Genomic DNA, 14,170 nt, shown 5'->3' with positions numbered 1-14,170 from the left:
GTCTCCACCCGATCTCCTCTGCCGCCTGCTCCCGGTGTCCTTTCTTCCTGCTTTTCTTCTCCCCTGTCCTCACCAACGCTGGTCCACGTGGGCAGGAGCCAGTATGGCTCAGCCCTGCCCCCTGCACAGGCCGGGGCTCAGGAACCAAGCCTGGCGCTCGCCTTGCTGGAGGTGGCGCCCTCTAGTGGCGCCCACGGACACGACTGGGTCACAGTCACAGTACCTTCTTGAGACACCTGTCCGCCTACCCTGTCATGGGCTCAGGGGAAATAACAGGGTCCTCTCAGCGGCCCAGGTTCCTGACCCCTCCAGACATATTTCTGCAAATACATTGGCCTCCCCTTCCAAGGGGACATTCTGGCCTCTTTCCCTCAAACAACTGTCCCTGGACGGGCCTCGCTCAGCAGGGCACAGACTCCTGGCTGGAGGTTCGTAGGGACAGGTCGGTGCCGCGAGTTTCTCGAGATGTCTGCTGGCTGTGCCGAGCAGCTCGGACCCGCCGCCCTCCCTGAGCTCTGTCTGTTGTCTTTGGGGCTTCAGGAGAAAATGGGCGGGTGGCCCTGGGCAGGGCAGGCAGACCAGATCAAGACCCCCTCTCAAGGGGACATCTGCATGCCTGGCCTTCCTGCAGCAGAAGCTGGTTCCTCGCTTGACGTTGGGAAGGGACAGGCCTTCTCGCCTCACCTTGAAGAGTGGGGTGGAGCCGGGCGTGGTGGCGCACGCTTGTAATCCCAGCATTCAGGAGGCTGAGATGGGAGGGTCGGGTCGTGGTTTGTGGACAGCCTCAGCTACTTAGTGAGGCCCTCTGCAACTCAGTGAGACCCTGTTTCAAAATAAAGAATAAAAAATAGGGCTGGGGTGTAGCTAAGAAGTCGAATGCCCCTGGGTTCCATCCCCAGACCCGCACACACACAAAAAAAAGAGTGGGGTGCACAGAGACCTCTGGGAAGCGGACTTCAGATTCCACATGCTCCTCCTGCTTCCTGTCCAGGAGGAAACAGGCTCCTCGGGGTTCTGTACCTCGCCCCGCACACCCCTTCCCAGCGATAAAGCCCCTTCTCATGGGTGCGTGGGTGTGAGGGGGCTTTGGGGTGCCCTGTGGCTCTGGCCCGTGTCCGCCATGTGCCTTCTGCCTCCATGGGGACCTGGACACCCAGGCTGGCGCTGGTGCGGTAGGGCCTGGTTTCCTCTGCTGCTCCCGTATCTCCTTCTGACCCAGAAAGTGGGGAGGTGGGCTGTGCTGGAGCCGGTGTTGGGGCGGGGCCTGGCTCTCCCACGGCACCTGTGCGTCCCCTGCCCCCAGGGCACATCACTGGGAAGCCAGGTGTGAGGGGTGGACGAGGTGCCGCGGGCTTGTGTCTGGAGGGAGGGCCAGACGAGGTGCCCACCTGGGGGAATGGGTGATCTCAGCCTTCTGCAGAATCAGGGTCCAGGCCCCGCTTTCCCCCTCTTGCATCCGGCAGCGGACCCTCCTGTCTGCGGCCACTGCTCCCTGACTGACAGCTGGCTGCCCGAGTGTGTGGGTGCTGGGTCCCTGTTCTGGGCGATTCTCATAGGCAGCAAATGTCCTGTTCTCTGCCCAGGTGTGAGGGAGGAGACATACCAGGGGCCGGCGTTGCTGTCCTAGGGCCCCCACGGGTCAGGGCCGCCTCCTTGAGGGAGAGGAGCCCCGCAGAAGGGGGAGAGGTGGTGGAGAAAGGGGCCACGCACAGGGCTCCTGTGAGCTGAGCCCCGCAGAGCAGGAACATGCAGGTGCAGGCTCAGAACGGCTCCTGTCGCAGGTGGGGCCCTGGGCGCTTCCCCACCTGGGGCAGGGCTGGGCCTGGGTCTGTGCTGGGCACAAACTCCTGCGCTGGCCCCTGAGTTCTGTGAGCAGGACACTTGTCTCCACGCCCTGCTCCCCGCCGGCTGGGCTGCCCCTCAGTTGCGGGGTCTGGTGGTCTCTCCCTCTTCTCCGGAGCTGCTGATGGCCGCGCACTGATGGTCCAGTAGTGCCCCATCCCCCGCTCTGAGCGGTCATGGCGGCCCCCGAGATGGACCTTCCGCGTGACCACGAGTCTCTCTCACACTCCCTCAGGGATGAGTCACAGCTCACAAGCGGGCACGCTTAGGGTCCCGTGATGGGGCTGGGATGCAAGCTTGTGCATGGGCCGTCTGGACACCCTCTCTCCCAGCCCCGCCTAGAGCAGGCAGTGATGCTGCCCAGAGGCGGTGGCGCGGGGCGGGTCTGAGCTCTCGCGCGGCTGTCCGCACAGCCAGTGGTGCTTAGCGTGACCAATCGCCGGCCGGGCCCCGGGCCCCTGTGTGGGACATGCCGCCCTCCATGGCGGAGCCCAGCAATCGGCCCTCTCGTGACCTCTGGCGTGGTCCTTCGCAAAGATGAGAGCCTGGGACACACCAGTTCTAGCAGTTTCCAGGACAAGGGCATTCTGCTGCCTGACGTCTTGAATTCTCCCCTGATGCTGCACGTTGGCCCTGCCCCCATCGACCCGGGTCAGCCATAGGGAGCTCTCTGCAGGGCTGCCCACCCGCACGCCACACCCCAGGGTGACCTGGCACCTGGCCCATCTGGTAATGCCACAGATGTTTGCTGAGGTGTGAACTGGAGCCACAACCCAGCCCTGCCCCGTCCTAAGGGCTGACCCGGCCCTGCCCCTTCCTAAGGGCTGACCCAGTCCTGCCCCATTCTAAGGGCTGACCCAGTCTTGCCCCATTCTAAGGGCTGACCCAGTCTTGCCCCATTCTAAGGGCTGACCCAGTCTTGCCCCATTCTAAGGGCTGACCCAGTCTTGCCCCGTCCTAAGGGCTGACCCGGCCCTGCCCGGTCCTAAGGGCTGACCCTGCGCAACGTGGGGACGCACTCTGCTGGCCGCAATGCTGCTGGGCTGCAAGCCCCTGAGGCTGTGCGTGCCCCTGTTCACAGCCGTCTGCGCCCGCCCTGCGAGACTCTTATCTGTAGTTCTTGCTGAATGAACAATGCACAACACAGAGGCATGCACTTCATGGAGGAAGTTCGGGGTGTAGGCAGGTCCCTGCTCACCCCGCAGAGCTGGGACATGGCCCAGCTCACTCATCCAAGTCGCCCCACAGGACAGAAGGCCCCTCGTCCCACCCTCAGAGCCCAGCCATTTGGCCCTCAGACCAAGACAAGCCGGTTGGGTCCCATCTGGCCAGAGCATGAGGAGAATACGGACAGATCGGGCTGGGGAGTCCAGACCTGCTCCCCCGGAGCAGGCAGCCCCCGCTCCTCCTGCCCTGGGGGCAGCTAGCCTCGCCCCGGCTGCGACGGGGTCAGGCAGGGACACAGTTCAGAAGACGAGGAGGCCTGGGGTGGGCGTAGAACCCTTGCACCCAGGCGAGATCTTGGCCCTTGTCCGCAGCCGAGGAGCGAAGAACCGGGGGGGGGGGTCACTCCCACGCCGGCTCCCCAGAGCCTCCACTCCTCCTCCGTAGAGTGGGGTGTACATCCCACCTGCAGCCCCTGGAGGGCTCTGCCAGGCCCAGGTTCATGGTGCATAAGACACCAAACAATTGCCAGGGCCCATACAGCCCGCTGAGCCTTGACCCGTACTTGCTGACCAGGACCCGCTCCTCCTGTTCTTAGACAGGCAACCCCAGCCATCGGGCGATGGCTCAGGCCCACTGCACAGCGGATTCCGAAGCAGGGCTCCAGCCTGAGTCGGAGTTCTGTCGGCTTCCCTGTCCGTGACTCAGGCCCTGGCGCTGGGTCACCCACTTTTCAATGCTGCACGGCCCCGTCACAATGCTGGATCCACAGGACACGGTGCTCAGAGCACTCCTGCTGGCCGTCTCTGGGCCAGGCCTGAGGAGCCCTCTTTGCCGCTGGGGAAATTAGGCTCTCGGGGATTAAGTGGCTGGTCAAACGCCTGATAGCGCGTGTCCAGCTGGACTGGGCAAGGTCCTTCTGAAACGTGGTGGGTGAACGAATGGACAGTGCTCAGCTCAGGGTTGAATGGGGGGGGGGATGGGAGTGGACGGAAAGATGGTTGGTGATGGCTGAGTGGATGGAGGATGGGTGGGTGGATGGAGGATGGGTGGATGGGTGAGTGGATAGATGAATAGATGGGCAAATGGACGGATGATGGATGATGGATGGGTGAATCGTTGGAGGATGAGCACTGCATGTATGAGTCAAGGATAGGAGTAAGAGGGTGGATGGATGACGGACAGGTGGACATGTGAGCGAGCAGATGGGTGGAGGATAGGTGGGTGGAATATAGGTGAATGGATGATGGATGGATGATGGATGGATGGATGGATGATGGATGAATGGGTGGGTGGAGGATGGATGGATTGGTGAGTGAGTGATGGATGGGTAGATAGATGGGGTAATTGGTTCAATGGATGGATTATACAGGGATAGGTGGATAGATGATGGTAGATGGATGGATGGATGGATGGATGGATGGATGGATGGATGGTTAGTTAAGTAAATGGACAGCAGGTGGGTGGGTGGGCGGGTGGATGGATGGATGAACGGATGGATATGTAAGTGAACGGATAGCAGGTGGGTGGTTGGGTGCATGGAAGGATGGATGGACAGATGGATGGATGGAAGGATGGATGGACAGATGGATGGACAGATGGATGGATGGATGGACGGACAGGCGGTAGCTGGTGGATGGAAGGTGAATGGAGGCTGAAGAACGGGCCTCTGCCTGCAGATAGGACCTGGGCGGGTGGAGGACAGGTGAGAGGAGGGACCGCTAGGTCTCCTTCCAGCAGTGGCTTCTCCAGACGGCAGGCTCTGTCTTCTGCACCAGCTCTGACCGCAGACAGGTTCCTGGCAATGGCTCTTTGGAGTCGGGGTCCTCTGAAAAGAAGGGCCCCTCGGTGGGCTCCCAAGCTCCAGGCTTGAACGGCCGCTGCTTCGCCGCAGCTGGGAGCCTGTCAGGAGCCTCTCCTGTGGCCCGAGGTTGGGCTCAGCCTCTGCCCCTTCTGCGTTCTGTTGGCGGCGGCGTTGTCTTTATCTTCTTTCTGGACTTCGACCATGCCTCCCCCTGGGGAGGGCCCATGTACCTCGCCCTCCCGAGTCAGACACTCCCCTGGTGTGTGGAGAGGGGCCGGGCACCGCTCACATCCCCTGGCGTCTGCTGCAGCCCACCTGTCCAGATCACCCGCCTCACCTCCTTGCCAGGACCGATTGATTTCTTGCAAGACCCTGCCTCCTGTGCCCACCACCGGCCTGGGTTAGGGCGCCTCTCGCCGCCAGCCGGGCAGTGGCCTGGCAGGCATGTCCTCTGTGAAACGGTGCCACAGAGCAAGGAGGGCACAAGCTGCTCTTAGAAGCTCGCCGGGCAGGGTCGCTGAGATAATGACCGTGAGTGTGTGTACGTGCACACGCGCGTGTGTGTTGTTGGGAATAGAACCCGGGCCGTTCTACCCCTGAGCCACACCCCAGCCCTTTTTATCATTTAGAAATGGAGTCTTGCTAAGCTGCCGCGCCTGGCCTCGAGCCCGCGGTCCTCCTGCCCCAGCGCCCCAAGTGTTGGGGTTCCGGGTGTGCGCCGCTGCGCCCGGCTCGGCTCGTAATAACCACTTCTGATGGAAGATCCTGCGTATTTCCTCGTCCGGCATGGCTGAGGAGAACCGCGACACCCACCCGGGGTTTCCCCTGACCTGCCCCCACTTCAGTCCTCAGTCTTATTATTATTATTATTATTATTGGTGGTACTGGGGTTCCTGGAAGCCCTTCTACCTCCGGGCTACACTCCCAGACCTATTTTATATTTTTATTTAGAAACAGGGTCTCCTAAGCCAGCGCGCGCGGCTGGCTTTGAACCTGCGCGATCCTCCTGTCTCCGCCTCCCCAGCGCGGGGATTACGAGTGTGCCCACCACGCCCGGCCCTCAGTCTTATTTTTAAATTATAGTAAACTATCCAATAACATAAGGCTTACCGTCTTACCTGTTCTTAAGTGCACAGTCCAGGGATGCTGAGCAGTTCACATAGCTGGGAAGCCTCCGTCTGTCTGTCCGCCTCCAGAGCCTTCTCACCTCCAGCAGCAGCCCTGTCGCCATCAAATCTCCCTCCTCAGCCCTGGAGCCCCAGGCTGCTGAGGCGCTGTGGCCCCGATGCCTCTAGGGGCCTCCTATCCCAGGACCCCTATAGACACCGTCCTTTTCTACCAGGCTCATTGACTGAACATGACGGCCTCACGGTTCCCCATCTTGCAGCCTAGGTCAGAGTGCCGTTCCTTTTATGACTGAGTAATATTCCACTGTGTGGCTGGACCACCGTTTGCTTATCCATTCATGCCTGATGGGCCCAGGGCTGCCTCCATATTTTGTCTGCCATGAGTCACACTGTCGCAAACGTGCTGTGCGCACATCTCGTTGAGGCCCTGCCTTCCCCTGTACGGAGGACTCCCCCAGCGGAGGACCTGCCGGATCCATCAGGGCCACAGGTAGGTCTCATGGAGTGCAGGTCGTCAGCCCTGCCCGGCCTCATCAGCGCCGCCCCGTCTTGTGGGCTGAGCAGGCGGAGCGCTCCTGCCCAGTGGGTGAAGGGCGTTTTCTGACCCTCTTCCCCTGTCTCTTCTCTTCTTCCCACCCAGGCCCTCCTTCCCTCCTGGCGCCAGCAAGGACTCCCTGTCGGCCTTTGAGTACCCGGGGCCCAAGCGGAAGCTGTACAGCGCGGTGCCTGGGAGGTTGTTTGTCGCCGTCAAGCCATACCAACCCCAAGTCGACGGCGAGATCGCCCTCCACCGTGGCGACAGGGTCAAAGGTGAGTGGCCACCATCATCCTGTGGCCGGGTCCGCCGGAACCCTCAGCCTCCGTTGACGCCCCGGGGGCCCTTCGGGGTGGCAGGGTCTAAACACGGCTCCCGCAGGGACCCTGTGAGGAGCAGAGATCCCCGGGAGGCGGGGCTGAGGACAGCACCGTGCCCGCCTGCCCGGCCCCTGGCTCCCAGGGGAAGGAGCCGCAGGCACAGAGTCCACCCTGCAGCTCTGGGGTGGGGGTCCATGCCGGTGCGCGTGGGAAGAGCCAGCTGGGCGTCCGTGGACAGAGCTCCTTCCAGCCGGAGCCCCAAGAGCACGGCGGTTGGGGCAGGCCCTGGTGGGGGTCAGGTTGCAGATTTCCAGGGGACGGTCCAGCTGGCGCCAAGGCTAGGTGTCTGCGGTGTTGTAATCCCGCCTGTAATCCCAAGTGCACGAGAGGCTGAGACAGGAGGATGGCAGGCTGGAGGCCGACCTCAGCAACTTAGCGAGACCCTTTTCAAAAACAACAAGAAGAGGATAACGATGACAGAGACAAAGACGAAGAAGGAGAAGGAGACAGAGAAGGAGGAGGAGGAGGAGATGAAGAAAGAGGAGGAGGAAGAGGAGGAGGAGATGAAGGAGGAGACAGAGAAGGAGGAGGAGGAGGAGATGAAGGAGGAGGAGGAGGAGGAGGAAGGGGTACAGCTCTCGCAGGTTCAGTTCTCAGTCCCACACACACAAAAACAAAATCAAAACAGGACATTTGCTGTGGGAAGCGAAGCCCCGCAGCCGAGCCCCGGGAACTGTGTTTGCAGCGCTGATGGCCGCGGTGAAGCCCAGGCCGGGGAGGAGGTGTGTCTGGGCGGGGCGCAGGGGCCAGCGATGCTTTCTGCAGGAGAGCATCGAGTAAGCCAGGCGTTTTGGGGAAGCGCGACTCACGTTTGTGCGGGGCGGAGAGGAGCCGCTGCCCACGGTGCCGCAGGCCTGTGGCCGCCGAGGGAGCCAGCGAGAGCCAGGTGGGGGCGGGGGGCTGCGTGGAGCCGGCGCCGCTCCCTGGTGGACACGCATGTGCCCCGCGTGCCCAGGCCCGGCGTGACGGACACAGGGCGGTGCTTAGAGGGGAAGGCCGCTTCCAGGCCTGCCTCGGCCACCTGGGCACCGCCTGGCCACCGCGCGGCTGGTCAGTCCCTTCCTCCGCACCGTGCGCTCACGGGGCCGACTTCACCCGGCGTCTGCGAGGCCCTGGGTGGTGGAGCCGCGCCGCTCTCTTGACCCTGACTTTCTAACAAGCCCCGGAACCCTGCTCATTTCCCTTTGGAATTCCTTTACTCTTTCCTCTGAAGTGACCCTTTCCCGATCCTCAGTCCCTCCACCGTGGGTTTTATGACTTCAGACATTAGCTGTTTACTTACTTTCCACATGGGCTTTTTATTTGCCAAGACCTCCTATTGCTCTTTGGGGATTTTTGTTGTTGGTGGTGGTGGTACTGGGGGTTGAACCCAGGGGCTTTTCTACCTCCGGGGTATACTCCCAGATCTATTTTCTATTTTATTTGGAAACAGGGTCTCACTAAGTTGCTGAGAGCCTCACTAAGTAGCCGAGCCTGGCTTCGAACCTGTGCGATCCTCCTGTCTCAGCCTCCCAAGCGCGGGGATGACAAGCGTGCGCCACCACGCCCGGCTCTGTTGAAATTCTTTGCTTGTTGGGAGCACGTGTTGTTTTACGACATTGTAGGCTGACCTACGAACGGAGTTAGAATCCCCAGCAGATAATTTCGACGCCAGCTCACGCTGGGACTGGGCTCAGTCGGTTCTCTCTTGAGAGCGCGTCTCATTCTCTTCCTCCAAGTGTCTTGTAATTTTCTGGTATGTTCTGGGCATCGGCACAGGCCTGAGGTCCTGCGGCAACGGAGACCCTGGCTTCTGGGGTTTGTCCCAGGAATTCCTTCCGTTGTGTTAGCAGGTTGCCTGGCGGCGGCTCTGTGCCAGTTCAGGTCCCCGGCGTGAGCGGAATTGCTGATGTGTGCGTGTGTTCAGGGGAGTTGGCTGGAGACTGAGGAGTCCTTGTTCACCAGCCCCTCCGCGACTCCTTCTCTGGCGAGAACTTCCTCCGCCCCCTCTAGGGTGTGTCTTTCTGGATCTGCCCCTCTGGTCCTTCACGTCTGGATTGCCAAGTGTTCCAGAGGTTCCTCCATTGCTATTCCTACTGGAGGGCTGCACTCGCCCGGGCAGGGCCCACGGCGGCTTCCTTGTGCGGTCCCTGCCCTCTGCCCCCGGCGGGCGGGCATCTCTGAGGGCTGGCTGCTGCTCAGTCTCCTGGATCTTTAGTTGTTGCTGTTTATATTGTGTTTACGTTCTGAGTGGTTTTGGTGGTTTTACCCAACAGGGTCTCTGCCCCTCCTGTTCATAAGCAGAGTTGCTGAATCGCCCACGAATAGTTTGGTTCATTTTAAAATAGTAAACGTAAAATTCTACATTCCCACGAATGCCTGCAGGGCCGCCCCAGTCACTCTTCTTGGGCTTTGGGCCCTCCATGAATTGGCCGTGCTGACAGGGGAGCGGCTGACCGTGGGGACGGTGTGTCTGGCCCGCTGTTTCTGCGCCTAGAGACATCTGGCGGCTCTTGGGATGGCACACCCCATTTGTGGAAGCTCACCACACGGGTTATGCCCCGCAGCTGATGCCCGGTAGAGACCTGCACACATAGGCGTGTGGCTTGGCAGGGAGGCCTGGAATTCAGGCTGAATGGGAACCACTGGGCTGCCTGAGTGTGGCTGGAAGGAGAGGGCTCAGGGTGATCGGGGGGAGCAGGGTTTATGACCCCCCCTCCCAGCCGGGTGTGTGGGCATTCCCATCATCCAGTACTTAGGAGGCTGAGAAAGGAGGATTGCAGGTTTGAGGCCAGCCTGGGCAACTCAGTGAGACCCTGTTTCCAAATACACACACACACACACACACACACACACACGTATATGTGTGTGTGTGTGTGTGTGTGTGTGTGTGTGTGTCTGGGAGTGTAGCCTGAAGGTAGAAGGGTTTCCAGGAACGCCAGTACCACCAAAATAAAGCAAAATAAAATAAAAAGGACTGGGGAGGTAGCTCAGAAATAGAATGTCCCTGGGTTCAATCCCCAGTGCCAAAGAGAGAGAGAGAGAGAGACGGAGAGAAGGGGAAAGAGAAAGAGAGAGGCCCTCTCCTTCCCCAGACAGCTCCTCTGGGGCCGCCCCTATTCCTGCGCCATCTTTGTGACCCCAGAGCCCAGAACACTCTTGGCCAGGTGTGTCTCGAGTAAATTAAACTAAATGACACCCATGTGCAAGAAAGCTCAGCATGCCCAGAGTGCGCTCCAAACAGGAGCCGGGCGCGGAGTAGAGAGAGGTCACCTCTCAGGTTCGGGCCTCCACGGACGGCTGCTTTGTGCCCCCGGGCAGGGCAGGTTAGAGGCCCCAGCATGAGGGAGAGAACGCTACACTGCCACCCTGCCCAGCTCACTAGACAAGGGGATCCTGCTCCCCGTGGGCAAGAGCTGGTGGTGCCAGGAGGGAGGAGGGCCACCATGGCGACCACACACGGCCGGCCGGCTGCCCGCGGGAGCACGGCGCCCTGCAGGGTGAGCAGGAGCGACCTCCGCTCTCTCCGACGCCTTGAGCCTCGTCTGTGCGGAGGCCAGCGCAGCGCTGGGCTGGGCCGGCCCTTCCTTCCAGCAGGTGACCCGAGGGTGCCGTGTGCACCTCCCCAGCGGCACCCCTTGGCAGGCGACCCTGAGCCCGTCTCCCTCAGCCATCTCGCAGCTCCCCCGGAGACCCAGTTCAGTTGGGGCCCCGGCTGCACACCATCCTCCTGCCGCTTGCTCGGGTCTGGCGGGCACGATTCTCTGTCCCTTGGCAGTGGGGGCCTCCCCGTCACGGTCAGGGCTCCCCTGCCATCAGGGCCCTTGGAAAGGGGCCCTGCTCTGCGGAGTAAGGTGGGGCTCTGGAATCCGCTCAGGCTTCTTGTGTTCCCCCCGGGAACGCAAGACCACAATGCACCGTGTCCCTCCGCACCCTGTGATGGGCTCGAGGGCCCAGACTCCGAGCCCAGTGCTCATTTTGTCCTCTGCATCGCCTTACTGAGGGCAAAAGGGTCTAATTTGGTGGCTTAGGCCGTCAAATCACCAAGAACCAAACCTCAGCCCCTCTTCGCTGGATAAGGAGCACCCGCTCCCACCTGGACACAGGTTCCCATCAGGGAGATTCTCAGAAGCTGCCCTGACCACACAGGTGTGCGAGCCCAGTGTGCGAGCCCAGACGCAAGCCACGGCCCGGCGCACTTGCACGCGGGCCCCGCGGGTGTCTGCTCAGGAGCCGGGGAGCCTGTGACGTGCAAATCCCCAGGCGATTCAGAGCCCAGAATGGGCCCGAGTCCACCTCCAAGGAGGGCCGCCGGCCGCCACCCACAGGACCGGGAACTCCTCGGCCTTCTCCACACAGGCCCTGCTCCTCCCTCCCCGCGCGTCCCTGACCAGTCCCCTGCCTCCCGCTCACTGGGGCCGGCTCCTTCCTCGCCGCCTGGGTCTCTGCGGGCGCCTCTCCGCCCTCCCAATTAACCGAAGCGGCCTTTCTGCATGCCCCCCCCCCCGACAACCACAGACTCGGACTGTGTTCACAACGGCAATTAGACTCGGAAGGAGAACAGAGAATTCCCCTGGAGAGGCCCGCGTGGCAGGAAGCCAGCGCGGGGAGGGTGTCCGTGGCCTGTACCGTGCCGAGCTGGCTCCTTACACCCGGCGGCACTGTGAGCTCACTGGGGGGAAACTGAGGCACGTAGAGATAAGGAAGCTGCCCAGCACGTGTGCGTGGGTGACGCGGCAGATGAGAGCTTCTTCCGCCGGAGGCAGAGCCACGGTCCACCTAAGTAATCTTCCTGGACATTTTCAATGTAGCAGAATGTCCTGCTCGCAGCCAGCGAGAGAGGACCAGGGTCCATCCAGAGACCTCGGCTGCGTGGCCACGGGGCGGCCCCTGGGCTCCCTGTCCAGCCCTGGCCACACTCCCGAGCTGCTGCTCCAGGCCCAGGGCGCCGCAGGGCGGACACTCTGAGCATCCTGCAGCCGGGCTGTGGGAAATCCCAGGGGTCATGTAGATGCGGGGAGGAAAGGCCCCGCAGCTCTGACTGCGCGGGTCTGGAGGGGCGCGGGGACACGGCTCGTCTGTTTTATCTAGGTCATTCTTCAGATTATTAGGCAAGAATTTATAAAGACGACATTTTCTGTTTGATTGACCTTGAAAAAACCTGGGCCAGATGGTCTTCATCCGGCCTTTGTGGTCAAAAGAAGGCACGGCCGGGTGCTTATGCCACGGCCTCTGTCCATGATCCTGGGGCTTTTATATTCCAAAGGTTTAAAAGAAGATATAAGCCGGGCGTGGTGGTGCATGCTGATAATCCCCGTGCTTGGGAGGCTGAGACAGGAGGATCAAGCAGGTTTGAAGCCAGCCTCAGCTACTTAGTGAGACCCTGTTTTCAAATAAAATATAAAATAGGCCTGGGAGTGTAGCTTGGGGGTAGAAGGTCCCTGGGTTCCAGCCCCAGTACCACAAAAAAATAAATAAAAGAAGATTAAGGTGTGTGAGAATTATGTTGATCTCCCTGTCACCAGCCACACCCCAGGGAGAAGGGCGCGTGGGGGCATCCGCAGCCCAGCACCAGAGTCCTAAGATGCAAACCTCCCCTCGGCCCGCCACCCCAAGGTTTTCCCTTCCAGCTGAAATGATTATCAGCGAGGGGTGGGGGAATGGTGGGCCCCTGCGACCTTCCCTGGTTCCCGGTGTCTGTGGACCTCTGCGCCTCAGTCATGCTTAGCGGCTGAATCTAAGGACAAATACCAGCCCGGCCTGGTGACGCACACCTGTGACCCCAGGACTCGGGAGGCTGAGACAGGAGGATCGCGGTTCGCGGCCAGCCTCGGCTACTTAGTGAGGCCCTCTGCAACTCAGTGAGACCCTGTTTCAAAATACAGAATGAAAAACAGGGCTGAGGACTTAACTTGGAAATAATCAAATGCCCCTGGCTTCAATTCTTAGCGCCACAAAAAGAAATATATATAAAATTTAAAAGCCGATACCTTTCAAACTCCCGGCCTGTGCCTCTTAAGGACATACTGTGTGCCTTCCTTAGGCAGGGGACGTGGAAGCCTGGGCTGAGCCCCCCACCCACCCCTGCCCACAGGCCGGGCACAGCGGCCCCTAAGGAGCTACGCTGTGTGGCCGCCTTTGCTTCTTGCTGAAGGGATGGGCCTTCCTGCCTGTCACCAGCAACACCACCGTTGATAGGGTCTTTTTTTTTTTTGGCAGTACCAGGGCTGGAACCCAGGGGCATTCTACCTCTGAGCTACACCCCCTGCCCTATTTTTTATTCTTTATTTTGAAACAGGGTCTCACTGAGTTGCAGAGGGCCTCACTAAGTAGCTGAGGCTGTCCATGAACCGCGATCCTCCAGTCTCAGCCTCCTGATGTTGAGATTACATCACGCCCGGCTTGCTAGGATTTCATCCCTAAGTCCACACCCGGGGCTGGTGCCGGCCGAGGCCTATCTAGCCAGCTTTTCCATATTAGGCCGGGACGGTGTTCCTCATCACCAGTCAGCTCGTGGCCACCACCTGCTGCTGTGGACTCTCGTGGTGCTCTGAGGGGCCCCAGGCTGATCCTGCACCCCTGGCGGTGATGGGTCTCCAGCCGAGCGCGGAGGAGGGGCAGCCGGGCTAGCAGCAGCCCCACCCTCACCTGCAAAGCCTCAGCTGGAGAGGGCTTGCGCCCGCGCTCCTGTCTCCCGCCTGATGCTACGGGCAGTGCGCTGCGGCCCTGCGCACGGCTACCTGGGGCATTTGACAGGAGACAGGCAGAGGTGCGGGACACACAGGCGCCCTCTGCCCAGCCGCGGGTGGAGGACGGGTGCCCATGCCAGGTGAGGCTGCGGCTCTGGGCCCTGCGGGACCCTGTCAGGGTTTCATGGTTCGCAGCTATCAGAAGCAGGGTCCCCGGGCGAACGGCCCGGCGCTGGCGCCGGGGTTTGGTGGAGAGCAGCCTGGGCCTCGCTCGCCGGTCCCTCTGTCTAACGCCTTTTCCCCCCGTTGTTTCTAGTTCTGAGCATCGGGGAAGGAGGATTCTGGGAAGGCAGCGCCCGCGGCCACATCGGGTGGTTCCCGGCCGAGTGCGTGGAGGAGGTCCAGTGCAAGCCCAAGGACCAGGCAGGTGAGGCCCCGCCGCGTCCGTCCCTGTGTCGCCGCCTGTCCTCCTGCCCCTGGGTGCTGGGGGAGGCGGGCTGCCAGTCAAGGGCTTTTCTAGATCACTGCAAACAGGTCGGCTTGTTCTGTTGCCCTGGGCTTCGTCCAAACCAGGAAAGCGCTGCACGAGAGCGCGGAAGCTTCTAGTCAAAAGGCAGCTCGACGCGTGTCCCAGAAAACTTGGAGTGAGT

At 61.1% G+C, this 14,170-nt stretch overlaps 1 protein-coding gene across 2 annotated transcripts in view; it reads left to right on the top strand.

Annotated features, from left to right (window-relative positions):
* Positions 1-14,170, top strand: part of SHANK2 (SH3 and multiple ankyrin repeat domains 2) — a gene marked incomplete at both ends in the record, with an annotated part of 444,067 nt that overhangs the window by 177,814 nt on the left and 252,083 nt on the right. For both annotated transcript variants that reach the window (XM_080711505.1, XM_080711506.1), the window contains 2 exons: positions 6,578-6,747; positions 13,837-13,947. In XM_080711505.1, the coding sequence (XP_080567631.1) occupies positions 6,578-6,747; positions 13,837-13,947 (281 nt within the window). The remainder of the gene's footprint in view (positions 1-6,577; positions 6,748-13,836; positions 13,948-14,170) is intronic.

Source organism: Muscardinus avellanarius (genome assembly GCF_963383645.1).
Source record: "Muscardinus avellanarius genome assembly, chromosome: 1".
NCBI lineage: Eukaryota > Metazoa > Chordata > Mammalia > Rodentia > Gliridae > Muscardinus > Muscardinus avellanarius.
This window is presented reverse-complemented; position numbering and strand designations above follow the sequence as displayed.